The sequence below is a fragment of the Leucopleurus acutus genome, assembly GCF_964270905.1.
Source record: "Leucopleurus acutus genome assembly, chromosome: 19".
Taxonomy (NCBI): Eukaryota; Metazoa; Chordata; class Mammalia; order Artiodactyla; family Delphinidae; genus Leucopleurus; species Leucopleurus acutus.
Window position 1 is genome coordinate 11,536,068 of NC_139161.1, and position 26,334 is coordinate 11,562,401.

At 55.5% G+C, this 26,334-nt stretch overlaps 1 protein-coding gene across 3 annotated transcripts in view; it reads right to left on the reverse strand.

The window, feature by feature from the left end:
* Positions 1 to 770: 770 nt before the first annotated feature.
* The window catches only part of SLC38A10 (solute carrier family 38 member 10), a 42,037-nt gene continuing 16,473 nt past the window's right edge, over positions 771 to 26,334 (reverse strand). Inside the window, exons 9-16 of one of the 3 annotated variants that reach the window (XM_082861045.1) lie at positions 25,405 to 25,516; positions 24,437 to 24,543; positions 13,852 to 14,008; positions 7,390 to 7,557; positions 6,739 to 7,191; positions 6,043 to 6,174; positions 2,746 to 2,916; positions 771 to 2,462 (exon numbers count right to left, since the gene is read on the reverse strand). In XM_082861045.1, coding sequence (XP_082717171.1) covers positions 1,423 to 2,462; positions 2,746 to 2,916; positions 6,043 to 6,174; positions 6,739 to 7,191; positions 7,390 to 7,557; positions 13,852 to 14,008; positions 24,437 to 24,543; positions 25,405 to 25,516 — 2,340 coding nt within the window. In that variant the 3' untranslated portion in view covers positions 771 to 1,422. Of the gene's footprint in view, positions 2,463 to 2,745; positions 2,917 to 6,042; positions 6,175 to 6,738; positions 7,192 to 7,389; positions 7,558 to 13,836; positions 14,009 to 24,436; positions 24,544 to 25,404; positions 25,517 to 26,334 lie in introns of all 3 variants that reach the window. The other 2 variants (XM_082861046.1, XM_082861044.1) reach the window with 2 other exon arrangements.

Consider the following 26,334-nt stretch of genomic DNA (forward strand, 5'->3'; position numbering starts at 1 on the left):
TCAGGGTGTGTGGGGATGGCAGGCCGCAGCAGGAGGCCCTGCACTGCTGCTCTCACCCTAGGCTCGGGCCGCCCTGCTCTAAGAAAGTTATCTTGGCAGAAAGAGCAGGAGGGTGGTGTGACCTCCAGAGGACACGAACACTGGGTCAAGGTAAGACATTCAGGTAGAGACAGCTGGAAACAAAGTCCCACTACAAGACCTTAACAAATGGAGTTCCAACCTGAGGGAAACTTCCACTGAGCACAGTTTGTTTGGAATTGCTTTTAGTTAAGAATGGAGGGTGGGAAGCACTGAGACCCGGCCCCCTTTCACAGAGCTTCCCTCTATGTGAGCAGTGCCCGGGGTTCATGGGGAATCAGCTTGGCCTCCAGAAGATTCCACTCCTTTTATTACTCATTTCTAGTCTTCAAGATGACACAGAAATTTCAGAAGGCGCAGGGGAAGAGTGTGACCTGAGGCCGAGGCTGGAGCTGCCACATGCCCTGGGCACCCCTGGCCAGTGGTCAGCAAGTGGCCCACTCATGGACCCCTCGGGGCAGGGTCTGGAGCTGCCCCTAGCCCCAGAGGGCAGCGAGGCACACACAGCACAAAGCAGGTGAAGGCCCCGGGCTTGCAGCAGGACAGCCTGGCATACTTGCCGGGTCACCTGCTGACCAGCCTCAGGGGTCGGGCGTGACCATCGGCCTTTCTGCCCCTTGAGAACAAAGTACAGCACGAAACCACAACCCTCTCAACAGATGAGCAGGTGCCAGAGGTGCAGACTCGGGAGAAGCTGCCTCTGCTGGCTGTGTACTCCCACCCCCGACACCTGCGGGTCTGGCACCCAGCTGCGGCTCCGAGCACGTGTCACTGTGGGGTTTGCCGGCCATGGCTTATGTCTGTGGTACGGGGCCCTCTGGGTGATTCACCTCCACACCAACCGCACTAACCAGACGTCAGCGGTGTGTTTTACTTTTTAAATCTCACAACCACTCGACTGGGAGACCAGAGTATGCAGAGCAGAGCTCTAGGGCAGAAGCAGTTGGACTCACAGGCCTGCCCAGCCTCTGAGATTTGAAGCAGCATTTGCTGTGAAGAAGGGTGAAGGCAGAAGCATTTCCTTAGGTTTTGTATGACACTCACAGAGGACATCAATAAAGAAAGTTCAGGGTAACAATAGCCGTGTGGCTGGTGGCCAGTCACGTTTCCTGGGTCTCAGCAAGCGGCTATTTCTTCTTGAGGCCACTTTTTCTCCCGGTGGCCTCAGGGAGCTGAGTCACCGGGAAGTGTAAGAGGAGAGAGGGATGGCAAAGCTGGTTTGGAAGCAGGGTGCAGCTGGAGAGCTGCCACACTCCACTCCACTCCTGCCTGACTTCCAGGACTTCGCGCCCACCGTGGTCCAGGTTCGCCGGCTGACAGGGAGCACTGTGGCCTTAACGGGGCTCAGGGCTCCTCCAGGGCCCCGAGCAGCTGTTTGATCTGTCGGCCTGGGACCACTCGCAGGGCGCCCCCCGCGGCCTGGTGCAGCTGGGTCTCCAGGGCGCTGCGGAGGTCATTGACCTGCACGTCAGGCAGGGGGTTGAAGCTGATGATGACCCTGTCCTTTGGGGCTGGCCCCGCCTCTGCACGAGGAGCCACGTCCCGCCGTCTCCTCCGAAGGTCAGAGCCGGCCTGGACTTTCAGGTCCCGGTTGGGTTTGGCATTGTCTGGCTTCTGATCCCCCAGCATGGCTGGTTTGGGCCCGAGCTCAGGGTCCAGCCTCTGCTCGGGCTCTTGGATGGCGGCGTCCTCCCTGGGAGCGGGCACGTGCTCCTTCCTCGCCTCCTCATGACCGCCCTGCTGCCCGCCCTGCCCTCCGGCAGAGACAGCCTGTTGTTCCGGCTGATGTAACACGGCTTGGGCCCGAGGGGCTGCTCCCCCCGACCTGCTGGACAGGCCTCCGGGTGCCCGGTCTTGGCTTGCTTGCTGGGACTTTGCCTGAGGGGCCCCAACTGCTGCCCCCGCCCCCAGCACAACTGCCTCCTGAGCGTCTGTGCCAGCGGCTGCCTCGTCCTTTCCAGACTTCTTCCTTTCGTGGGAGCCTCCACCAAAAACATTCCGACTCTGCCGGGCGACGCCTCCAGCGCCGTGCTGCTCGGGGCTCCCGGGTGCCCTGGCAGGGTCCAGCACAGGGACCCGCTCCTGCAGGCCAGCGTCCACGCCCTCGGGCACAGCGCCCCGCCGGCCTTCCCTCGGCTCAGCCTGGGCTGCCCGGGGCTGCAGGTCAGCGCCGCCAGGAGGCGCAGCTGGGGCTCTACCCAAGGCCCCCTCGGGCTTCTCCACAGAGTGTTGGCTGTGCCCCTGGGGAGGAGCGGGGGGACGCCCAGGAGCACCGAGCACAGCTCCCAAAGGCTGTGGTGGGGGACGCTCTGCCATCCCCACGGCGTGGGCCTCCTGCTCCTTACCTCTGGGCCCGGCCACCCCCAGCTCAGGCTGCACGTCCGCTGCAAATGAAGTCAGTCACCGGTTTAGCCACAGAAATGAACAGAAGCTACCAATGCAGGGACTAAAGAACCCAGCTTGCCAGCAATCAAGAAATACAAACCACAGCTTAAATTTGCCCAGCAGGACTCTAGGCATGGAGCCACAGACCCAACCGCGCAGGGACCCCCGGAGACTCTGGCGTTCGTGCACTAAGGGACAACCCCTCTTCCCCGAGCAGATGCAGCAACTGTCCCCTGCCCTGCAGGCCCGGCCCCCTCCCCCTGCCGCCTCCCCCGGACTTGCCGTCCTCGCCGTCCTGGCCATCCTGCCTCTGCTGGTGGATCTCCTTATGCTGCTCTTCGATCACTGCAAGCAGCTTCTCCTGCTGGTCCAGGAGGCGCTTCTGCTGCACCTGCTGTTCCTTAATCACTTGCAACAGAACGGCATGGTCCAGCATCTCCGCCCGGCCAGCTTCTGGAGTTCGGAAAACACACGCAGTCAGAGCCTGAAGGCTGCAAAGGCGCTCTGCTGGGCCGAGGGTGACATGATGCATGCAGCAATGCCAAGGCGGCCTGTGGGCCCCTCCCCGGGACACCACCCCCGGGACACCATCCCCGGGCGTTCCTCTCCACCCGGCTGAGCTGGCGCCCAGGCCACCCTGGGGCACAGCCATCGCCTCTCTCCAGCGACCAGACACCCTTCCTACTGCTTCACTCCCACAGTGGCTCAGGGGTTATGAGAGCCAAGAGAGAGGTCACACGCCATAACCACAATGATGGTGATCTGGGCTGGGTGACGTGAACTATGAACTACTCTAAGAAAGAACATCGGTGCTTTAAGAAAATTTCCTCCAAGGTGTGTATTTTAAAAACAAACAGAACTATCTTCCTCTTCAGCAGAGACAAGAGCTGGGACCTCAGTGAGATGGGGGCTGTGACAGTGCTCCCACCGGCCCCACCTCCCCCAGGAAGATGGCTGCAGCTGGCACGGGAGGAGCGCCAGGTGAGCTAGGGGCAGGCCGGCTGCAGCAGGTGTGTGTAGGAGGGCCCCCCACAGACTGTGGACCAAGAGGAGGCCCCAAGGCTGGACACCTTGGGTGCGGAGAGCTCCCACTGCACTACAAACACCTCAGCGCTGGGTCAGTTCTTTACAGCCAGCAATCTGGGTTTAAGTAACTTTTACAACACAGCTTCCTGTCTTTAGACAGGAAGCTTTGAAAGATGATGTAACTGTACAGGTTGTCAGATGTAGAAGCTCAAATCCAAAGAAAGAAGAGCATTTTGTGAGTGGTGAGAGCTAACACCCAGCGAGGGCCCTGAGTGCCGGGCACACGCAGATGTGCTGACTTGTCCTCCCCAACGGCAATCTGTGACCCACCAGAATAGAGTGGGCTTGGCCTTCTGTCAGGGACTGCCATGGCTTCTCCCCTGCAGAGGCCGGTGCCAGGACGTACAGGCGGGCAGGCCCATGAAGAACATGCTGAGGCCGACCACAGGGAGGACAGGCCCCCTCAGCCAGCCCAGGCGCTCCAGCCCCCTGCTCCCCACCAGGCACACATCCAGACACCCTAAGGTGACCAAGATGCCTGCCTGAGAAAGCCCATGTTCCGTAGATTGGCTCGTGGCTCCGCACACCCCCTTTAGACAAGGGATGTGCACAGTGCCATCCCACAGGGTTCTAGACCAGCTCCCTTGGCCATGGCCATGCTGTCACCCTGGGTGCCCGTGGCTCATGACCACCTAATGGTCCCACGTGCTGCCAATACCGCCTGCCCCCAGGGAGGGTTCCTGAGGAGCAGGCCCCCTGCCTCACTGGCTCCTCGGAGGACCAGCCCTGGACTGAGGCTGGAGGAGGGGGGAAGTGCGCCATGTCCAGCCAGAAGCAACATGGGACAGACGTGAAGCAGAGTGGAGGTGACAAAGTGAGCTCCCAGCCAGAGCCCCGCATGTGGCTCTGGGTTCCTGCCCGGCCCACCAGGACCACAGGGACCAGGCTCGTGGATGGGATGAGAGCTGCACGGATATTAACATACGTGCAGAGCACATTAATACCAGGCCATGCACACGGTGGAAGTCACACACAGGCCCCGCCCCGTCTCTGGGGGAGTCCAGGCGCTCACAGGCTGCACCTGGCTGTCCTACGGTGGCAGTGGAGTCCCAGCGGGGCTAAGAGGGACCAGGGTGTCTGTACAAGAAGGGAGTGGGCTGGGGCATTGGGGGGACCCCACCTGAGGGGCTGTGGCTGAGCCAGGGTGGGGGGCAGACCGTGTGTGGCTCCCGGTCTCTGCCCCATGCGCCCCATGCGAGGCGCTACTGGATGCGGGGCCCACACCATCTGCTCTCGCGTCTTTAAACCCCCCACAGACGCATTCACTGTGATGCTCCTCCCGACTCCTACCTGCCACCATCTTTCTGATTTCAGCTGTGCGTGTCCCATTGAGAGGCGTTTGGAGAAAGGCAGAATAGGAAACCATGAAAGTTCTTTTCAGAAAAGAAAAAGCCAAAGAATCAAACAGGCTTACATAACAGATTATAAGGACCGGGACCAGTAAACAGACTGAAACCAAGTAACATGCGGAATTCCCACGGCTCCCGAGCTGCAGGAAACCCCGGGACCCTTGGTTCTGCCTTCCTAGCCTTGGTGTGCAGAGGCTCAGCTGGCATCCCTGCGCAGTATTCTGGGCCAGCTATCCCGAGGCTGCAGGATCCGCTGGGAAGCAGCTCATGGGGCAGCAAGGCATGAGCATCCCATGAACCCACCCAAGTCTGCTGTACCGCCATCCCCACGCACAGATCAAGACTCCCAGAGCACAGAATGAAACACCCAGGGGCCGTTCTGTGGACACTGCTACAAAATATGGTGACACCGCAGCGACTCAGATTGGGCGGGGACCAAAGAAACCAGGATGGGTGATCATTCGCTGGGACGGCCGCCACCACCTCTAGCGCAGGGGCAGTGCCCAACCAGGTGGGCCCACGAGGAGGGTAGTCAAAAGCCAAGAGCTGGGAGCACCCCAAAATGGGCATGAAGGTATGGAGGAGGATGCAGAGCAAGTTTTGTTCACTGGAGAGAAAAGACGAGCTTTTGCTTTGGGACAGGTGCTAGGTCTTCACTGCAGGTGGACACAAATGTCCCCCCTCCCCCACCCCTGCCCCAGCTAAGACAAAGGGGTGGGAGCCGCTGCCACAGGGTTGGGGGGAGAGCTAAGACAGCAGTGAGTCACCAGCCCTCCCACCCTCACTAATGCCCCCACACTGGGCCGACTTGTTGGAAATATTAACATATCTATTTTGAAATGAGATCCAAATGGTAACAGAAAGTCACGTGACAGTGAGAGGTTATTTTAAAAAGGGAGAGAAAAGGAGATAGAAAACGTTCCTAGGAAGGTGAAAAAGGAGCACAAAAGGTTGTTAGTGGGCACGGGAGCTATTTAAGATCTTTCCTCAGCAGGAAACTGGCAAGTGTAGAGGCTGAGGCCCTGGAAAGGCCCCCAAGACAACGGGCACCTGTGGCTCCTTCCCTACATCACTCCGCTTCTGGAAGGAAGGGGCAGGTGTCTCCAGGCCCCCAGAGGATGCAGAGAGAAAGTGAAGGCCTTACCCTCCAGCTTGCTGCCCGCGTGGTCCCCGGCGTGGTCCCCGCCCTGTCCCTCCAAGGTCCTCTGCTCTCGAGGCTCTGCCTGCGGCACTGCCCCTGGGCCTGGCTTCTCCTCCGGGAGGGGAGCCTTCCCACCTGCACACACGGCAAAAACTCAGGAGGCTGGCAGGAGACTCAGAAGAACGTAGAGAAGGGACAAGAGAAGGAGGCAGAGGTTTCCTAAAATCACCCTCCACGTCGCCCCTCCCTCCCCTGTGGCAGTGTGTACTCAACCCGATGAGTACCAGGGAGGTAATAAAAGATATTTAACATGTCACAGGCTGGCGGCAGGGAGCCAGTGTTAACTACCTTCGCCAATTAACATGCAGGGACCGTCCTCAGCAGCTCTGAGACGGCACTTAACCATGCACCACCCACCCGGTCAGGCCTGTGCCACGCCCCCGTGTGTGTGCCCAGGCACCCCGTGTGTGCCCAGACACACAGGACTGGCTCAGCATCTGACGTTTACGGGTCTGGCAAACAAGCATGTGACAGATTGATCAGGAGAGCTGCCAAGCCCCCGACAGCTGCAGAAGGGCTGCTGCACGCACGTGCCAATCTTGCGAGAAAAGACAGGCAGTAGGACAGAAGTGAGGACGGTCAGCTTCTGCCCCCTCCGCAGCTTCTCCCAGGCCCCACATGGAAGGAGCCCACACCCACCGTGCTTGTTCTTCTCCACCAGCTTGCCCATGGCCCCCACGGCATGGCCGGGCAGCAGGGCACCGTCTGCTATGGCCCCTGCACCTGCCACCAGGACGTCCTGCCCCTCAGGGAGCACTGCCTGGGGCCCTGGATGCGCACCCCTGTCGACCAGCCCCAGGTCCTCCTTCAGGGGCTCAACGGCTGGCTGACCATTTTCTTCTGGAACCTTCTGGGGATCTTTAGGAAGACCACCCGCTGCCTCCAAAGCCTGGTCCTGTCTGGGTCTCTCTCGTTCTGAATCCAGCAGTGGTAGCACCATCTGACCCTTGCCCCCCAGGGCCCTTTCATCCACACGTTTGGACGGATGCTCCTTCTCCAGTCCTTCTGGGTCTTGACCTTCGTCCACCACCACCTTGTCGTGAGGGACTGGGGGTTCATGGCGGTGGGCCTCGCCCAGAGGTACCGCAACTCCTGGAAGGAGACGGCCGAGGTGGGGGAGTGGGTGGGGGTGGGGTGGGTGGGGTGGCCTGGCCTTCCCTCCCAGGGTGGCCTTCCCTCTCCAGGCCTGTGAACTGAGTTCGTTCCCGACCAACCACGTGGCTGATGTCCAGCTTAGGTCCCTCCCCCGTGGACACCACCCCCCAACCCCCGCCCGGGCCGTCACAGCACCTTGACCAGGGCGATCCAGCTGTGCCTCCTCCTGCTTCTCCTTGGCGTCTTCCCTTGGGGGCACATTCACGGGGCCCTTAATCTGGGCCTGCTCCATCTCATCTTTCTCATTTGGTAGCTTCGGCTTATCTCGGCTGTCCTCGGCCACGTCCACAATTGGATTCTGGCCTGTAAGCACGGCACAGATAATTGAGCGGTGTTTCCACATGGCCACACCGCCAATCAGCACGGCAACTGGGCAGTTTTCCCTGGATTGTAATCACATTTCCCAGTCGAATGGCAGAGCCTAAGCAATTATATTTTTTCCTGTTCAATCATTAGCAGTTAAGTAGTATAGAAACCTGTCATTTTTCATGTGTGTTCGTAACAAAAATACGTCAAAATGCAATTTACACCTAACTGGGTGCAGAAGAGCGACATCCTGCATAAGCCTGGCCATCACCACCAGGTGGCAGCACGAACCCACCGTTTGAGGCCTGGGGACAGCCATCCTGCACAAGCGCAACCAACCCCTTGCTGTAGGCCAAGGGGGAAGGGGAGGACGAGGGATGCTTAAGGAAAATGCCTGAGGGAGGTTGATTTGCAATTCTGTCAACTTCTTGCTGCAGAAGTGAAAATTCCTATCAAAAGGAAGGTGAGAAAGAGGTGTAGCCCACAAAGCTGGACCCTCTTGCCTCCCACGCATGCCTGCATCCCACAAGCCATCTCATCCTCCAGCAGGTCCAACAGCTCACCTGCACAGTCACCGCGGGTCCTCGGGGAGAGGTGCACGAGGATGGCCCGCCGAACTGGGCCAAAATGGAGCCTATTAGGAAACTCTCTCCATTAACAAAACCACTTTCTACCTGTTAGGCAAACGTGGCAGAAACTAAAAAACTATCTGGGGAAAAAACACGTGTAAAAAGAATCATTTCGGGGCTTCCGTGGTGGCGCAGTGGTTAAGAATCCGCCTGCCAATGCAGGGGCACGGGTTTGAGCCCTGGTCCGGGAAGATCCCACATGCCGCGAAGCAACTAAGTTCGTGCACCACAACTACTGAGCCTGCGCTCTAGAGCCCGCGAGCCACAATTACTGAAGCCTGTGCACCTAGAACCTGTGCTCCGCAACGAGAAGCCACTGTAATGAGAAGCCCACGCACCGCAACGAAGTGGTCCCCGCTCATGGCAGCTAAAGAAAGCCCGCACACAGCAACGAAGACCCAACGCAGCCAAAAATAAAAATAAATAAATAAATAAATAAGAATCATTTCATCCCAGAGGCCTGAAGCAACTGGTTTCCCCCTTCAGGGCACAAGCTGCATGCAAAAGGGGAGGCGGAATCCCGAAAGGGCCTCTGGGGGGATTCACAACAGTCCTGTTCAGGTGGGCCTGCTCCCTCCCCCAAAGGAGGAGAAGGGACCAGGCTGACCTGCCATGCTGGCCGGGGGCACCTTCAGCAGCTGAGGTTTAGTGTCCAAACTGTAGGGGGATCGTGCTGGGCAGGAGCCAGACTCGGGACCCACAGTTCAATCAAGCAGCTGATTCTAATACGCATGCGGCTCTTCGCCACACCACAGTTAACACCCCCATCCCCAGCCCGCAGAGAGCACTGTGCTCGAATCAAGAGGTGTCTATCCAGCGGATCACAAAGCGAGAAAGGGGGCCGGGAAGGGAAGGAAGAACACGACAAACAGACAACCACTCCATCACGCCATAGGAACAAGTCATGTTCTCAGCAGGCAACAAAACCCGTTGGCCGTCAGGCAGAGGAACGACCTGGAGACTCAGGTGCGCAAGGGGCACAGAGTGCACAGCGCAGCCACCCTGCCTGCAGCGGCCGGGCCTCCGACACTTCACAGCTGTCCTTGGCAATGGACATGGCGCTTCCTAAAAGGAACGGAGCTCCTCATGAGGACGGTTTGCCAGCAATGCCTCTGGGCCACAGTAAAACTAACACAGAACTTCCTAATTAGTAACTGAAAACCAGCCCACACTCCGTCTGCCCTGCAGCTAGGCTCTGGAATGAGGCGCCCGCGGTGGCACAGACAGGAAATCGCCCGTGCGGTCATCGGTCATCACCCCAGGGAAGGACGAAGGCTGCCGGGCCGACCCTGGACCGTTTCTCCTCCTGGAGGCGGCAGTGGGTCAGCGGCGGGTGGCCAGCAGAGGGCGCCTCGGCCTGGAAGGGCCTCCTCTCATTCTCAAGGTCATGGCCTCCGCTCCCCAAAGTGGAAACCACACAGACATACGCCATGCCTGCCTCATTCTGCCAGGCGGTAGAGTATCCCGACATGCACGGCCTCATCCCACACTCAGACCCTCCTGATGGTGCTTCTGGCCAGGAGCTCCCAAGACACACAGGCCGATGGACGGTCACCCATCAGACTCTCCTTCCCATGTCCAGTGCAGGCGCCAGGTGGTTCTGTAACTGGCTTAGGGAGACAGGGGACCAAAGGCCATAGACACCTGCAGTTCTAAAATCTGGGTATGTGTGTCAGGTTGCAGGTGCGACGTCCTGAGTAGGCCTGTCCACGGCAACGAGAATCTGCCTTCAAGGCTGGTTCCACCTTGGAAGACAGGGTCTGGGCTGGGGGCTCCTCTTTGTCGACTCTCCCCTGCAGGACCCCATTCTGAGTCCAGGGGCGTCTCTTTCTGTATCTTGTGATCAGTAAAGATGGAAGCAGTCCTCTCTGACTGCCAAGCACAAAAATGAAGTGACTTTCAAAATCACACCTGAGTCCCACAGATGGAGTCCCTGTTGACTGGAGGGGAACCCCAAGTTCAGGAGACACACGGGACCCCAGGGCCATGCGGAGAGCAGGAGCAGCCACCAACGCTCCTTTAAAAGGCCAGACGCTGCTCCTGAGTAACTTTCCTGACAGCCTTCGAAGTGCCCGCCTCGCTGCTGCCCTGAGAAGGTTTTACTTGTTACCCCCAACTCTTCTCAGCAGGCAGCAAGAGAAACGCTGACTATGACACCCTTTTGAATGTGCAGGAATCCCAATGGGCCCCTGACCCAAAGTCCTAGCCGGGTGGCCCGGTGGCCCCATCTGGCTCACCGTCACAGCTCTCCTGCAGACAGGCACGTCTGCCCGCGGGCAGCAGGTGGAGGGGGCATGGGCCGGTCACTCGGGGCTGGACATGGGAGGCAGCACCCCTCCCGCCCCCAAGGAGTCCTTCTGGGTTCAGCCGCGGCTGGCGTGGTTATCTTAGCACCGGTGAAATAAGCTCACAGCCTTGTCCTGACAAACGGGCAGAAAAACTGAAGTCACTCGGCAGAGCGGTGTTAATAGCCCCTTCTCTGCAGGGCACAGGGAGAGCTGTGGGGGACCAAGGAGAGAAGGCAGGCGTGGAGCCGGGCCTCCCCGTGGGCATGCCGGCATCTGTCGCAGGAGTTTGGACGCTTTCCTGTCTGCGTGCACCGGCAGCTGGCGCAGCAGCACAAGGGACGCATCCTCGGAAGAACAATTAGGTAGGAGCTTGTGGGGGGCAAGCTCCCGCTCAGGTCACCTGTGTCCCCACACGAACGGATTGCTGCCCACAGGCCCCGTCCTGGCCCTTCCTCTTCTTCCCCATCCAGCAGAAGCCGGGCCGTGTCCCTGATGGGGAAAGGGATGAGTTGTGTAATGGGTGTGGCCAAGGCGGCCCCCAAACACCAAGAGAAGCTGCAGGCTGGGCGGGAGAGGAAGAAAGGGGACAAGGCCACATTCAAAGGAGGAGCTGAGAGTATCACCAACTCTGAACCCACCCGCCAGACCCTTGAGCAGGCCATGAGCCTCAGGTGAGCAGCCTCGTAGCCTTTCCTAAAGGGCTCGGCCACCTCTTCAGTCCACACCAGGTGCGTCCTGGGCTCTGCACTTGCTAAGAGTGACAGGCTGGGGGTGGCCAGTCCCGCATGTCCCCAGGAGAGCAGGATTCCCCCAGTCCTAAGGCCAGCTCGGGCTCTAAGGAAAGTTCATACCATTTTGGCCTCTTCGACATCTAAGAGGCCAGTAAACCCACCTCACACGCTGATGGGCAGACGTCTGCAGGGCACGTGGCCAAGGCCCCACGGGCCCAGCTCTGCTTCAACGAGGCAACCCATCAATGACGGGGAGGCCGGGGGCAAGAAACACGGAGACTGAGTTAAACAAACGGCATGTGGTTCCAAGAGAGGCCATGTGTTTGTTACAGACTCGTGGAAGAAATGGAAACCAGATGTGGCCGCGGCAGCTCCAGGTAAGCCGGGGGCCTGCCTCCACGACAGGATGCAGCTGCTCGTGCAGGCCGTGGGCTGGAGGCTGCACAGCGCCGTGGGGACAGGTAGCCCAGTGCCGACTATGTCAACTGATGCCGAGAAGCCCTACTGGGCGGGCCCACAGCCAGCTGAGATGCGAAACTGGTGTCCGAGACTAGTTCTGCTGGAGGTGCCCTTAAAGCACACAGGGCCAGGACACCCGAGAGTGAGGGACCCAGTGGGGCTGTCAACAGGGGTGGAGGAGCAACACCTATCTCCCTCTTCAAGGAGGCTTTTTTCCCATCCAAAGTACTGAATCCATGCAACTTGCTGTGGGATGCCCAGGCAGCTTATTATTTTAATTTTTATAAATTTATTTATTTTATTTATTTATTTTTGGCGGAATTGGGTCTTCGTTGCTGCATGTGGGCTTTCTCTAGTTGTGGCAAGCAGGGGCTACTCTTTGCTGCGGTGCGCGGGCTTCTCATTGGGGTGGCTTCTCTTGTTCTGAAGCACAGGCTCTAGAGCGCAGGCTCAGTAGTTGTGGCACACGGGCTTAGTTGCTCCGCAGCATGTGGGATCTTCCCGGATCAGGGCGCAAGCTCGTGTCCCCTGCATTGGCAGGCGGATTCTTAACCACTGTGCCACCAGGGAAGCCCTCTTCTTTATTTTTGAATATTTATTTATTTATTTGGCTGCGCCAGGTCTTAGTTGTGGCATGCGGGATCTTTGTTGCCGCATGCGGGATCTTCGTTGCGGCATGAGGGATCTTTTAGTTGTGGCATGTGGGATCTTTAGTTGTGGCATGTAGGGTCTTTTAGTTGCAGCATGAGGGATCTAGTTCCCTGACCAGGGATCGAACCTGGGTCCCCTGCATTGGGAGCGAGGAGTCTTAACCACTGGACCACCAGGCAAGTCCCCCAGGCAGCTTCTGACCACTCTGATTAACTTCTCTGCTGAGCCCCGCTATTCCCAGGGGTCCCCTCTGCAGGGGACCCCCAAAGGGAGAGTCTTCTAGCCGGCTCTCGCCATCCCAGGAAGGCAGAGGAGAGCATGCCCAGCTACTCTGGGCTCAGAGCTCCCCCAAAAGAGCCCCAGGATAGACTGTTCTTCAGGAAGTTGGTGTGGGGTGCTGGCACTGCAGGGCCTTTCTGAGCACAGGGAGGTAAGGCTGGAACAGAGACAGCAACACATCCAAGAGCCCCATACCTCCAACTGCGGGTAGCCCAGCCCTGCAAGCACCCAGCACACTTGCCTCCCTGGACAGCCCTTGGGACCTTTCCTTTTGTCAATCACAGTAGCTGAGGAGACCAGGGCTCCTCTGGGCTTCTTAGCCATCACCACTCAAAGGGACCTGGAATCCACCAGCAACCAGCACTGCTCCCCCAGAGGGGAATGCCAGGCAGGCAGCCTGGGGAATCTCAATCCAAGCCAGGGGTTTCTTTGCAGGGAAGGTAAGCAGACACGCACACACCATTAGTATGAATACACAAAACCCAGCCCTTGTCAGGGCAGAAGCCCCTGGAATGAACGTCATCATAGACAGCACCACCGACCAGTACCCGAACCTGATGCCGCTCGGAGGTCCTAGAAGGCGAGAGGCCAGATGGAGGGAGCCCTCCCCGCACCCCTCCCATCTAAGGCCTGGGAAGGCCACAGGCTCCAAGACACCTCTTCTCTCCCAATCCCCCCAGATGCAACGGAGCTCCTGCTGTACCCCAGAAAGCCGCACTTAGAAACCACCCTGCACCCCATGGGCCCTGCCACATATGGGCAATGGGGCCACTGCACTGGGGGGCCTTCCAAGGCAGGCCTGCAGCTCATGAGGGAGTGTGGCTCATCCCTCTATCAACGGGCAGGTCAACAAGTAATACATAAAGTGAAACACGAAACAAAGCTGAGGGGCATAACTGACTTTGTCCAGGAAAACCTAGTTTAAAATTGACACCCTCAAAACAAAACAGGCAAACGTGAACGACACCCCCAAGTTTACTCACCTGTTAGCGCTCTGAACGGGGTGCTCAGATCTTGGCCCGGCTGCCTGCCATCTGTCTGTCCCCTGCACGCAGGTGGCCGCACCCGCCAGCCCCCTGGAGGCCCCCCACCCCCTCCATCACCCAAACAGGATGGAGGCAACTGGGCAGGTGAGACAGCCTGGGAAGTGCCACCTGGGTCCCCGTGACCCCAAGATGACGCTGCTGGGGTGTCCCCAAGAAGGCTGCAGGCCTGTGTGCATACCTGAGAGCCGCGTACCTGGGAGCCGCGTACCTGGGAGCTGGGCTGCCTCTGCCTTCATCGCGCCCTCAGCCTCTCCAAGTCTGCTGCCTGGGGCTTCCTTTGCCAAGTCCACAGGGGCCTCCTGGCTCACGGACAGGGTGGTGTGTGTGCTGACCACCAGGATGCCCAGGCCGACCCAGAGCACCACCTGGACGAGACAAAGACCCCAAGAGCTAAAGGGGTCATGCAGTCCCTATGCCCCTGCCCTTCTTGGGGGGCGGGGCACAGCCCACAGAGGCCCCAACCACACTGACCACTAGACGATGGTCGCTAACTGATCAGCGTGACCGAATCATGGGCCACATCTGCAGGAGCCACACTGGTGATGGGGCCGGTGGGGTGGCAGGGCTGCCGTGAGGGAGCCTGAAGACAGCAGGGGCAGCAAGTATGACATGGAGGGGCCTGCTGGCTGGAGAGACCCAAGCCCACCGGCCAGGCACCCTGGAGAACCCAGCAGCCACGCCTCCCCACGCCTAATGCTGCAGAGATTGGGTCCCTTGATGGTTCTGGCCAGGAGAGCAAGAATCTTGGGGCATCTGCCTAACCTGAAGGGGGCCCTTGCTTGTCCCACCCCCTCACCCAGTAGAGGGCCCAGACCACTGGGTGCCCGGCTACAAATGACCTATCCCCAACATCACCCAGCAAGCCAGACACACCTGCAGCTGCAGGGCACAGCCGGGGAGACGGCTGGGAAGGAGGTGGCTCCTCGCCCCCTCTGGCCGTCGGTGCCCATCGGTGCTGCCCAGCGAGCTGAGCTGAAGGCACTACTGCTCGCCGAGGGGCCTCATCCCCACCCGGTCCCTCCTGTTGTGGCCCCCAGGCTGATCATAAGTGCTGCCCTCGGTGACTCAGTACACGAACCCCACGTTGTGTAACTCTGTCTCCCCTGCAGCTCCTGTACACGTTGGGCCGACACTCTCCATGTTACTTCTGCTGCCACAGCAGTGGACACTGCTTGTTCTGCCCTTCCCAGCCAGGCCCCGCCCATGCAGCTCTGCCCAAGGAGCCGTAACTCCTGGTGCCGCAGAGAGGACCACAAGGCGGCCTGCCTGAAGAGCCAGGGGGCCCCACCACCCACCTCCACGTGCTCTCAGAGTCAGAACTCAAACCTTTTCCGAAAGGCACATTGACTCTTTGAAATATATCTGTTCAAAAGAACCGCTGAGACTTTCCCAGGCCCAACACAATTAGAGAAGAAAGATTTTGTGCAGGAAGAAAGGACCTGTGCTCCTGAAGGTGGGTCCAGCAAATGAGGAGAACCTTGGGGAGAAAGTCTGTTTCAACCGCTGCCACTCTGAAAACACTGAGCTGGTTCAGGGCTCATGGAAGCAAAATGCTGGCCGTGCTCCGGGATCAGCCATGGTTCAGGGTGGCCTGGTCAGTACCACGGACTTGAGAGGCCCCTCCGGCACTGACCACCAGCCGGCCTTAGTCAGGTGCGCATGGGGACATTGTTGGATTTGAGCCCCTGGGGTCTGAGCAGCATCAGAAGACTGTACGCAGCTTGGGGTCAAGAGCTCCTGACTCTCGCCCCCACCCCAAGTTATTTTCTTAAAAATGTGTGGATTCCCAGCTTCAGCTGTGTGCTCAAAGAGTAGCGTGTTATACCCACTCGCCATGAAGGGAAGATTCAAAGAGCAATGGTATCCAGAGGCGACCAAAGTAGTTTTAAAAAATTTAAAAGAAACTTTAAATCCCTTGCATCTCGTATTTCTCCAGAGAAACAACAAAAAGAACTTCACGTCCCGACTTGGACCCCGTAGCACTGACAGGATGAGGACAAGACCGAGTGAGAGTCCTGAAATACTCAAACGGCCAAAGTGGTTCTGCCTGCGTGGCCGGCCAGAGGGGGGATGACAGCTCCAGAAGGGCCCCCAGGACAGCGCCAGGTGGGGATCCCAATGAGTCTGGGCTTCACCAGCAGAACCCCATTCCCCTCCAGGCCCTGATCTGGACAGCCCCTAAAATGGTTTTGACACAGAGATGAAGACATCTGCTTGGTTGTTTTTTGTTGGGTTTTTTTACAGGGACATCACTGAACATTCCACGGGAGACGGACAAGCCAAAGGCAACATTTCATCCCTGGCTTTGAATGATTTATTTCAACCCTTGGCTTTCTGGCCTTAAAGAAACAAATTGCGCACAAAATAAAAAACGTTAGCTCCATCAATGCTGGGAGACAGCAAGCTTCCCAAAAAAAGACCAAGAAAGCATCAACTTAAATTCAATTTACGAAGAAGAGCCTGCACAGAGCCAGGAAGCTCCGCCTGGTGTCACACACACACCTGCCACTGCCCCCGGCCCAGACATCCCACGAGCCCACTAGCCAAGTGTGTTCCTTGGCTCCACCCTGTCCAAGAAGATACCCCACCCACGCTCCCCCACCCGGCGGCAGTCTCCACCCCACCCTTCGCCGAGACCCCCCCTCGTCCCCTGACACACCTGGCTCTCAAGCTGCCCTGGGCTTTGTGGGGTACTTGCCAGCTGACCACTGTCTGAGCATGAGCAGCCTGCTGGCCCTGCCAGAGCCTTTGTAACTGGTCACAGTCCCAGCTCTCCACTCTCACCCTTTGCCTTGAAGAAATGCCACAAGTCCGCAGAAACCTCCAGGCAGGGAAGCCAAAGCCACCCCAGCTTGAGGGGAGCAGAGGATTAATGGCAGGCTGGCGTCAGTGAGGACGTGGGAGGGCCATGCCTCACACCAAGGGAATCTAGGTCCACGGGTGATGCTGATGCAGTGACCAGATCACAGTCTGCAAGCAGGCATGTGTGGGGAGGCAAGAGTCAGCCAGAGCCACGGTGGGCACAAGGCCCCCAGGGCAGTGTCAGGAGCTCCAGGTGGGCCAGACTTTGGAAAGGGCACAGGTGTTGGCCAACTCCCTGGGGCAGCCATGACAAGTATGCACTGACCACAGACCCCCACCACTACCCCACCAAAGGCCTGAGGCGTCCATGAGGCCCCAGGGTCACAAGAGGCCAGAGCTCCCAGGTTGCCGCTCTGCCATGAAGTTTGGGAGGCTGATGCCGCACATGTGTGAACAGGGACAGTCATCAGTTCCCCCAAAGTCCTGATAAGGAAGAGATGCTGCTCCCAGAAGAAGGGGCCACAGCTGAGGTCTGTACCGCACCAGCCAGCAGTGATGGAATGATGGGGAACACGGGGGAGCCAGCTGGGGTACAGGGCTGTCATGGCCTCAAGACGGGGACAGGAGGGCACCTGTGCCTGCAGAACCCGTCTTCCAGGTACAACTTCCTGCAAATCCAGAGCTGCTTTGAAACGGGACAAGGTTGGTGAGCGAGCCGGGTGCACCAGACGTCTGATCACGCAGCCCTGACTTCTGTTCTTCTTAACCAGTTGCAGAACCGCCAGGAGAAACACAAACACATCCTGACGTCTCAGCCCAGGTACATACGGCAAAACCAGGGGCTTGGCCTGGGGACCATGTGCGATGCGACACCCCAAGGCTCCCAATCTGCTGGGGTCCCCGACTCAGAAGCAGAGACAAGCCCTGGCTGGGAAGAAGGTGTCCCCTTTCACTGCTCACATATGAGACTGAAGATGTACACGTTCAAACGAAACCACCTCGAGGCAGGGGCTCCGGAGCCCGCCCCGTGCACCCCAATTTGGGTCTTCAGGGCAGTGTGATCAGGGCATGGCAGGCATCCTAGCCCAGAGGCCAGGGCGTCACAGCCTGGGTGGGGTCCAACAGGTCCTGGTGCGCGTTTGTGTCCCTGTCTCAGGAGCACAGTGGCGCCTTCTGGCCCTCCCTGCGGATGCTCCCCAGTGCTCCACACAAGGACAGCTATGGAGGCTGGTGCCGCTCTGGCTCAGGGCTCCACTGCCTCTCGTGAGTCCCAGGTGGCCCTGCTACCCCTGCCGGCTCCCGGCCGCAGCATCAACTCCGGACGGTGAAACCCACCCCTTCCGCCTCAGCCCCACTGGAGAGACCCTCTGAGTTCTCGAATTTTCAAGATAAAGGATGAACTAGTGATGACAGATAAGGTTCTTTTCGATTTGCTAGGAGCCAACTGTGTTTTCGCGGTCCCTGCTTATTCTTCTGAGGACGTTTCTCAGAATACTCTTTTATGCTTTTCTCCGGCACAGCTATGATGGGCCCATCACCCGTGCCCCCTACCTTCCCTGGCTCTTCCCAAGGTCCGGGGCCAGTAACAAGCACCTCTGTGCCAGCAGCGCTCAGGCATCTGGGGCAAGTAGACTCGGGCTAACGCCAGGTCTGTGCCATCCTAGGGAGCAGCAGCCGGGGCCCCCAGGACAGGAGGGACACACTCCAAGCAGGTACCCTCCGGGCCCTAGGTCTGCACACCGGACTCCAGCCACATTTCTTTTTTTTTTTTTGCAGTACGCGGGCCTCTCACTGTTGTGGCCTCTCCCGTTGCGGAGCACAGGCTCCGGACGCGCAGGCTCAGCGGCCATGGCTCACGGGCCCAGCCGCTCGGCGGCATGTGGGATCTTCCCGGACCGGGGCATGAACCCGTATCCCCTGCATCGGCAGGCGGTCTCTCAACCAGCCACATTTCTGAGCATGCCCCTTGCAAGGTTCATTTTCCTCAAAACATGAAAACTCCGTGGGAAATAAAACAGCAGGGCATATAAACGGTATGCCACAGTCAGATGGTCGATTCTACGACTGATCTGCGATGTACCTCACCAAGACACTAAGTCCAAAGGGGAAACTTTCCATCTTCTGTGCACGTAGTCCGAAAGTAGTTAATATAATTTAATATGCTTTCCAGTTTTAAAAATCCATAGTAACACAGGCACAGATAGACGTCTCTTTAACGCGATTCTGCATGTGTTCACGTCTACAGACACGTGGGGATGTTTGAATGCGCATGTTCATTTCTGTACATGAAGCCAAAACCAGCATTACGCTCGACAGTTCAACACTGGAAGCTGTCCCAGCTGAGTTGGGAAGACGACTAGCTGCCCCCCTCGCGCCCCCGCCAGCACCACGGCGAGAGGTGTAGGATGACACAGATGAGAGAGAAACAACTGGAAAGGGGGAGGTGAAATTAACAAAAGATGCTGTAAGGTCAGAAGGTAAAAAAAGTTAATATATGAGAATCTATAGCCTCCCTACGTACAAACAATCAGGAAAGCCAGAGGAAGGAGAGGTCCCAGTATCACAGGCACATGTAGCAGAGGGATGCTGGTGCAGCAGACGGAGACGGGGAAGGGGGGCTGAGTGCAGCTGTGACGACTGAACGCCACACCCCATTATCACACTGGGAGGCTCACAAATACACTCTGCAGATTAGCCAGAGCATCAAGGGAATGATTCTCTCCAAAGTTATCTACAGCTTCAACGAATTCCAATTAGACCAAAACCAAAAAGGTGGATTTATTTTTGTTAAGAGTCAGATCAGCTGACTGGAACATTCACACAGAAAGTAAACAGGGAGTTCCCTGGTGGCCTAGTGGTTAGGATTCCGGGCTTTCACTGCCGTGACCTGGGTTCAATCCCTGTTTGGGGAACTAAGATCCCGCAAGCCACATGGCGCAGCCAAAAAAAAAAAAAGTAAGCAAGCAAGAACATCCAGAAACGTCATTAATGAAAGAAAAGAGATTAGAATTCAAACGTTTTCAGAGCCACACAACAAGGGAGCACCATCACAAGGCCAGGTAATTAAAACAGCGTGGACAGCCACGTCACTGGACGGGACATCCAGGAAATTAAAATACAAGTCCCAAATGAGCCCAAATACATACAAGAACTTAATATACAGGAGCAGTAACATTTCATATCACTGATGGACGAACAGTGTTCTGACAACTAGAAAGCCATCTAGAAAAACTGAGGATACCTACTTTGTTTCTTACACCAAAATAGAATGCCGATGGGTCAAAGATTTAAATGGAAAAATGAAATCATGGAATTACTGAAAGAACTGAGGGAAGAATTCCTTAAAATAATACTGAAGTGGAAGGGTCATTTTAACAATGACTTTTTTCTCTCCTACAAAGAGTCTGATAGACTAAAACACTGGTACTTCACAAACTGGGAAAAACATTTGCAATTTGGCAGGCAATGGGCCAATTTCCTCATATTATAAGGAGTTCCTAAAGCTCACCAAAATCCCCAATTGAAGACTGGTGAACAACCTCAGCAGCTAAGACTTGAAGGGTGAGAGACTCCAGAGAACAGATAAGCACCGAGGGGCCACCAGGCCAGGCTTTTCCCAGTCAGCAGTGCTGAACAGCCCTGGAGCCTGCAGGCACACAGACTGGGTCCCAGGCATTAGAAGTGAGGGCTCCCCGGCAGCCAGAACCGGAGCGGCTACAATCCTGGAGAAGAGGAACCCTCCAAGGATGCACCCACATTCTGTGTTCAGTTCTCCCCTGAGGCACGTGCCAGCCACCAGCTGGGCAGAGTCGTGCAGAGAGCAGTTGCCAAGAGGATGAAAGCTAAGCAGATAAGTTAGCAATCTGCGGGTGACTGCATTGAGACTCAGGAAGGGCTCCACTCTAGGGGTGAGGGCAAACCTGAAACAGATTGGCCTCAAGTGGACACAGGCCTTCTGCCCATCCTCTCCATCTGCTGGACAGAGGACAACATCATCCAGAGCCTCCACGATTTCTCACATACACCTACACAAAGTATCAAGCATGTCAGGGGACAGGACCAGGCCCCAGAAAACCAAGAGGGTACAAAGGATCAATATAAACAAACTGACTATTTGAACAATAATAATGATGTCTTGTGGTGTTTAAAATATATGTAAAATTAAAATACATAAAAACAACAGCACCGAAGGCCAGAGGAAGGTAAATGGAGTTAAAATATCATTGGATAGTTGCCTCATCTGGGAAACAGTCAAAAAAAACTAACTTATGGTCAACTCTAATAAGCCGAGGATTCACATTAAACTGCCTCGTATAACCACTAGTAGAACAGAAACGTACAGCAGCTAATGGAAGAACAGACAATAAATACCTAAAATGCTTGATTTATCCAAAAGGCAGCAAGCAAAAAAGAAACAGAAAAAAGAACATATGGGACAAACAGAAAACAAAGAGTAAGACGGAAGCTTTAATCCCCCCAAATCAGTAATTTTATTAACTGTAAATAGTCTTAAATACTCCTATTATCAGGATGGATCAAAACAAAACAAAACAAAAGCCAACTAAATGCTCTTACCCGAGACATACCTTAAATATAAAGGCATAGAGAGACCAAAAGAGAAAGGACAATAAAAACAATGTTGTGCAAATATAAACCCCAAATAAAGCTGGATTAGCTACACTGTTCAGACAGGGCTGCCTATAAGGAGAGAAGCATTTCCAAAGATAAAAAGGGACATTTCACAACCAAAAGGGTCAGTTTAATAAGATATAGCCATTTTAAAACTGTATGCTCCTAATAACATAGCTTCAAAACAAAAGCAAAAATTGATATAACAAGACAAATAAGCCTATAATTAAAGTGGGAACTGTCATACCTTTTTCATAAGTGATACACAAGAAGATTAAAAAATCAGTAAGAATATGTAAAATCTAAAAATCACAGTTACTAAACTCAACTCAACCACATGTTGGATGCATACTGCATCCAACAACTGCAGACTCTACAGACAGCTAAACAGCCATCAGAATAGACCATCTGCTGGGCCCCAAGAAATGTCAGAGGACTGAAGTTCTTCAGCTTGTGTTCTCGAATCACACTGGGACTGTGCTCGAAATAAAAGAGAGTCCTGGAAAATCCCCCAAAGTTTGGAAATCTAAAGAAGCTACTGGTGACAATCAGCTAGAGTCCCCAAAGGGCTGTAGACAGAAGGGGGTTCCGATAAGGAAAGGTTTGAGATCTGCCTCAGGAGGAGCACAGCAGTCAAGAGCAGAGCTAATATAACCTAATATGTAGGACCCAGTGCAAAATGAAGATGTGTGGCCTTTTATCCAAAAATCAGGTAAACAGTACCATTAAAAGTACTAGAATGTTCTCCCTTTTTTCTGTGGTCTCTCTCATAACTCGTTACAGTGTTTTTTCTGTTTGCGATTTTGCTGTTAGAGAAAAAGTTAAAATTTTATATTATTAGCATTAAAAATACATAAATAAATAAAGAAGCCAGTGGTGAAATAAGACATAAGGATGGGGCTTCCCTGGTGGCGCAGTGGTTGAGAGTCCACCTGCCGATGCAGGGGGCACGGGTTCGTGCCCCGGTCCGGGAAGATCCCACATGCCGCCGAGCGGCTAGGCCCGTGAGCCATGGCCGCGGAGCCTGCGCGTCCGGAGCCTGTGCTCCGCAACGGGAGAGGCCACAACAGTGAGAGGCCCGCGTATCACAAAAAAAAAAAAAAAAAAGAAATAAGGATGGAAATTAGGAAAAACTGCAAAATGATGATGTCAAGTCTTCAATCTATAGTTTGATGCAATCCCAATCAAATGCCAACAGCTGAGAAGCCACTTCTAAAACTGACTTGGGGGACGTCCCTGGCGGTCCAGCGGTTAAGACTCTGCACTTTCACTGCAGAGGGCACGGGCTCCATCCCTGGTCGGGGAACTAAGATCGCACATGCTGCGTGGTGCAGTCAAAAAATTTTTAAAATTAAAAAAAATAAAATTGAGTTGGAAATGCAAACAGCCAACAATAGGAAAGGCCATCTTTAAAGCAGCCAGCATCAAAACTCCCTACAAAACCTTAGCAACCAACACAGTGTAGCGCTAGTGTGGGAGAGACCGACAGACCAGTGAATGGGAGTTCCCAGCCTCACACGTACACAGGTGACTGATGACAACGGTGCCCAGTAACGCTGGGGCAAGGGGTTGCTGCTCAACTGGAGAGTCACACAGAACACAACCCCTGACCCCTGCCACACACCAAGAGTTCCAGATGGGAAGTAGATCTAAATGTGAAAGAGAAAATACAAGGCTTCTACAGTATGACAGAGTAGACTGTCTTCAGGACCTGGGGATAAGCAAATTTCCTAAGTAGTACATAAAAAGCACACAGCAAAAGAAAAACTCAAAAAACTGAACTACACTGAAATTACGAACATCTGTTGATCAGAAGGTGTCATTTAGAAAGTGAAAAGGCAGCCAAGAATGAGACAAAACATTTGTAATATATACTTCTGAAAAAAGTCTTATATCTAGAATCTTTTACAAACCTCTACAAATCAATAAGAAAAAAATAACCCAATAGTTAAAAAATGGGCAAGACTTGAAAGGCGTTCACAAAGAAGACACCCACACGGCTAACAAGAGTATGAAAAGGTGCTCAACAGTCATCTGGAAATTGCAAATTAAAACCCAAATGAGGTACTGCTACACGTCCATCGGAAGGGCTAGAATCTAACAAAGGGACAGTAGATGTTAAAGCAACTAAAATTCCAATATGGTGCCTGAGGACCACTTTGGAAAGCTGGAAAAAGTCTGGCAAAATCTACTAAAATTGGACAGACATAACCTCAGGACCCAACAATTCCGCACCTAGGTGAATAACGAACAAAAGTGCACACACGCTGCACCAGGAGAGACGTGCAGAACAGCCCGTCCAGGACACCCTGCTCTGGGTGACTATAGATTCCTACAGTGGAGAATCACATGGCAGGGAAGACGGGCAAACCACCCCTGGCCACCCTGGCAGTAACGCGGAGGAACTCAGGCATGATGCTGAGTAAGGAGGCTAGACACACGCCGACACTTCCTGTGAGACTCCATTTGTACTAACTTGAAAGGCAGGTAAAATTATTCCAAAATGTTAGAAGACAGACAGGCAGTAACCTTAGTGGAGGAAAGACTGTGGGGCGCCCCAGGGAAGCTTCAAGTGCTGGAATGTTCTGTATCTGGCCTGGAGGTGGTTCCAGGTGTGGAACTTAGCCGACATGTATCAAGTTGTACCTGAGAATTATGTGTTTTGCCATATGTATACTACGCTCCTAAAAAATTTACCAAAATCAACCGATAAGAAAAAGCTCAACAACTCCATTAAAGGTGAGCAAAAAGCACGGACAGTTCATGGAAAGAGAAATGCTCACCTTCACTCCAGAGCAGCCGAGACCTGCCACCATCCTCGGGCTGACGGAGGGGAGAGGCAGAGCTTGGCTGCTAACCTGCACACGGGTCCTTGGGGGAAAGCTCCCACTCCTGACGTAGGGATCCCGGGGCCCAGAGAGCTTCCTATAGGTACTTTCTCAAATATACAGAAATGCTCGTGGGCACAGACAGTCACCCTGGCATTGTCTGTAACAGTGAAAGACTGCAGAGGTGACACCAACAAGACAGTCCCCAGCGAGACAGTGTGGATGTCCTCAGTAGGGGATGGAGGCGGGGACGTGAGCGTGTGGCACACACCGGTAATCCGGTCACTGTGCAGAGGAAGGGGAAAGCGGTTCAGCACTCAATGCTCCGATAAGCGTGGTCGGCAGCTCGGCTCGGCGGCCCTGCGGCGCAAGGCTGCTCACCTTGCCTTAACCCCACGTTTCTCAGGCCCACAGGACCACGATCCTTTTGTGCTAAGAAACACGAGTTCACAGGAACTTCAGAGAACACCGCCTCCTGCTCTCCCCGACCCAGACCCGCCCTGAGTAGGGCTGAGAGCGCCGTGCAGCACGCACCTGGGAAGAGAGGGAGTTCTTGTGGATCTTCTTGTAGATCAGCGCCGGGCAGATGAAGCAGATGAGGCTTCCCATTGTGGCGCCCGTGAGGCCCAGGATTGTCTCCACTGGGAACAAGAGTGACAGGGAGGGGTGAGCTTCCAGCGAGCAGGGTGAGGAGCCTTGCCACTAAGGCGCATCTACGCGTGCCGCCGGACAGCAGCGAGGAGCGGGGCACAGCCTTCTGTGCCTGCAAGGACCCTTAGGGTGTCCGATCTGACAGTGTCGGGCCAGGCGCCTCAGGCAAGTCCCCTCCACTCTGTACCTCAGCTTCCTCGCCAGTCAGGTGAGGCTAACAGCACTGCCCGCCCCATGCTGGGTCCACAACGCTGTTATGGCTCCTCGCGGAGCATCTGGGCGGCCAGCGGGGGCTTCTGGGCCGGATCATCTTACATCACCCCACCTGCTGCCCAGCAAGTGACTGAGCAGGGCCTGTCCTGGTTGCGTGGGGAAGCTGGGAGCCTGGAGTGTGGGGCCTGGGGGTCGCTCCCTGGAGGGCATGCAGGGCCCACTCGATGTCTGAGGACAGTGAGCTCTGTCTGTGCTGCAGCAGGACATCGGACAACAGAAATCTTGCCCAGGGCCCTTCCCTTTTCCCTGGGTGACGTGTCAACGAAATCAGGAGTCAGCAGTCAGGAGCTTCTTTATAACCACTAACTTCACACATCAGGCGGGGACCCCGCATCGCAGCTTCCACCCACGTGTTTGTGGTCACATCAAGCTGCGGCCTTTTCTCCCAAGCCTTTCTCAGGCCAAAGAAAAAAGCGCCCAAGAGTCTCTAGACTTTTTTTTGACCAGAGAGGACGGTGGTGAGATTCTGAGCATCTTGGTTGAACACGAGACTTGAGGGAGGGGCGCACAACAGCAGGAAGGGGGCACGGGGCAGAACAGGCCAGCAGGAGGCCAGCCGCTGCAGCAGCCCCACTTACCATTTGGGATCATGATTCCACCGACCATGGTTCCAAACACAACCGAGAGGGTGAGGGCTTTAAACCGCAGGGGCGGCATGTAGCCTCCAGCGGCAAAGGTCCCATCTTTTTGCTACATGAAGGAAAATAAAAACAAGGTTCTGAAGTGACCGATTTCCTCTCCACCCTGCAGTGAGCAAGTCCTTAAAGGGCTCTGCCAGCACCCCAGGTAGGTCTGCCCGGGAGGTGGCAGGCGAGTACTCTGGGCACAGGCAGATGTGCCTGAACGTGAACCTGCAACCAGAACTGCGGACCCCAGGAAGGTCCAGGCTGCTCCTCACAGCAGCTACGGTGGTAAATAACAACTTCGTTCTGAGATACGAAGAACAAATCCTTCTGTTCTCCTTTTAGAGCAATGCTGTGAGAGAGATTTTTAAAAATACTGCATAGCACGGGAAACAGAACACATCCCCAGTTCACAGTGACACGCAGTGGGTTTCAGGGTGCAGTGGGCCCCCCATGCACGCAGACAGGCTCGGCTGCGCCATCCTCGTCTCCAGCAGGCGCGTCCAGGAAGAAGACAAGGGGACAAGTCAAGTCATTACATGCTGTAATCAAGCCAAAGAGACCACCTCTGGCCTCACCTCCACATCCATAGGCACAGGGGCACCGGAAGCACCTCATCAGGCTGTGGTGAGGACCAAAGGAGGTGATGGGAGTGAAGCTTCTAGAACAGTGCTGTGCACACAGGAGGGGCTAGCCATGATTACTATTGCTGGGCTAGGAAAACAGCACTCAAGTGAAGCTTCAGACCCTTCCAGAACTACGGTTTGGAGGCACCCAATATCCACAATTGACTTGCACAGGCAGCTTTCTTAGGACAGACTAGTGAGGGAGGTTGTTAGGTCTACACCCTCTGACTCAGAAACCTACAGAAATTTACCCAAGAAA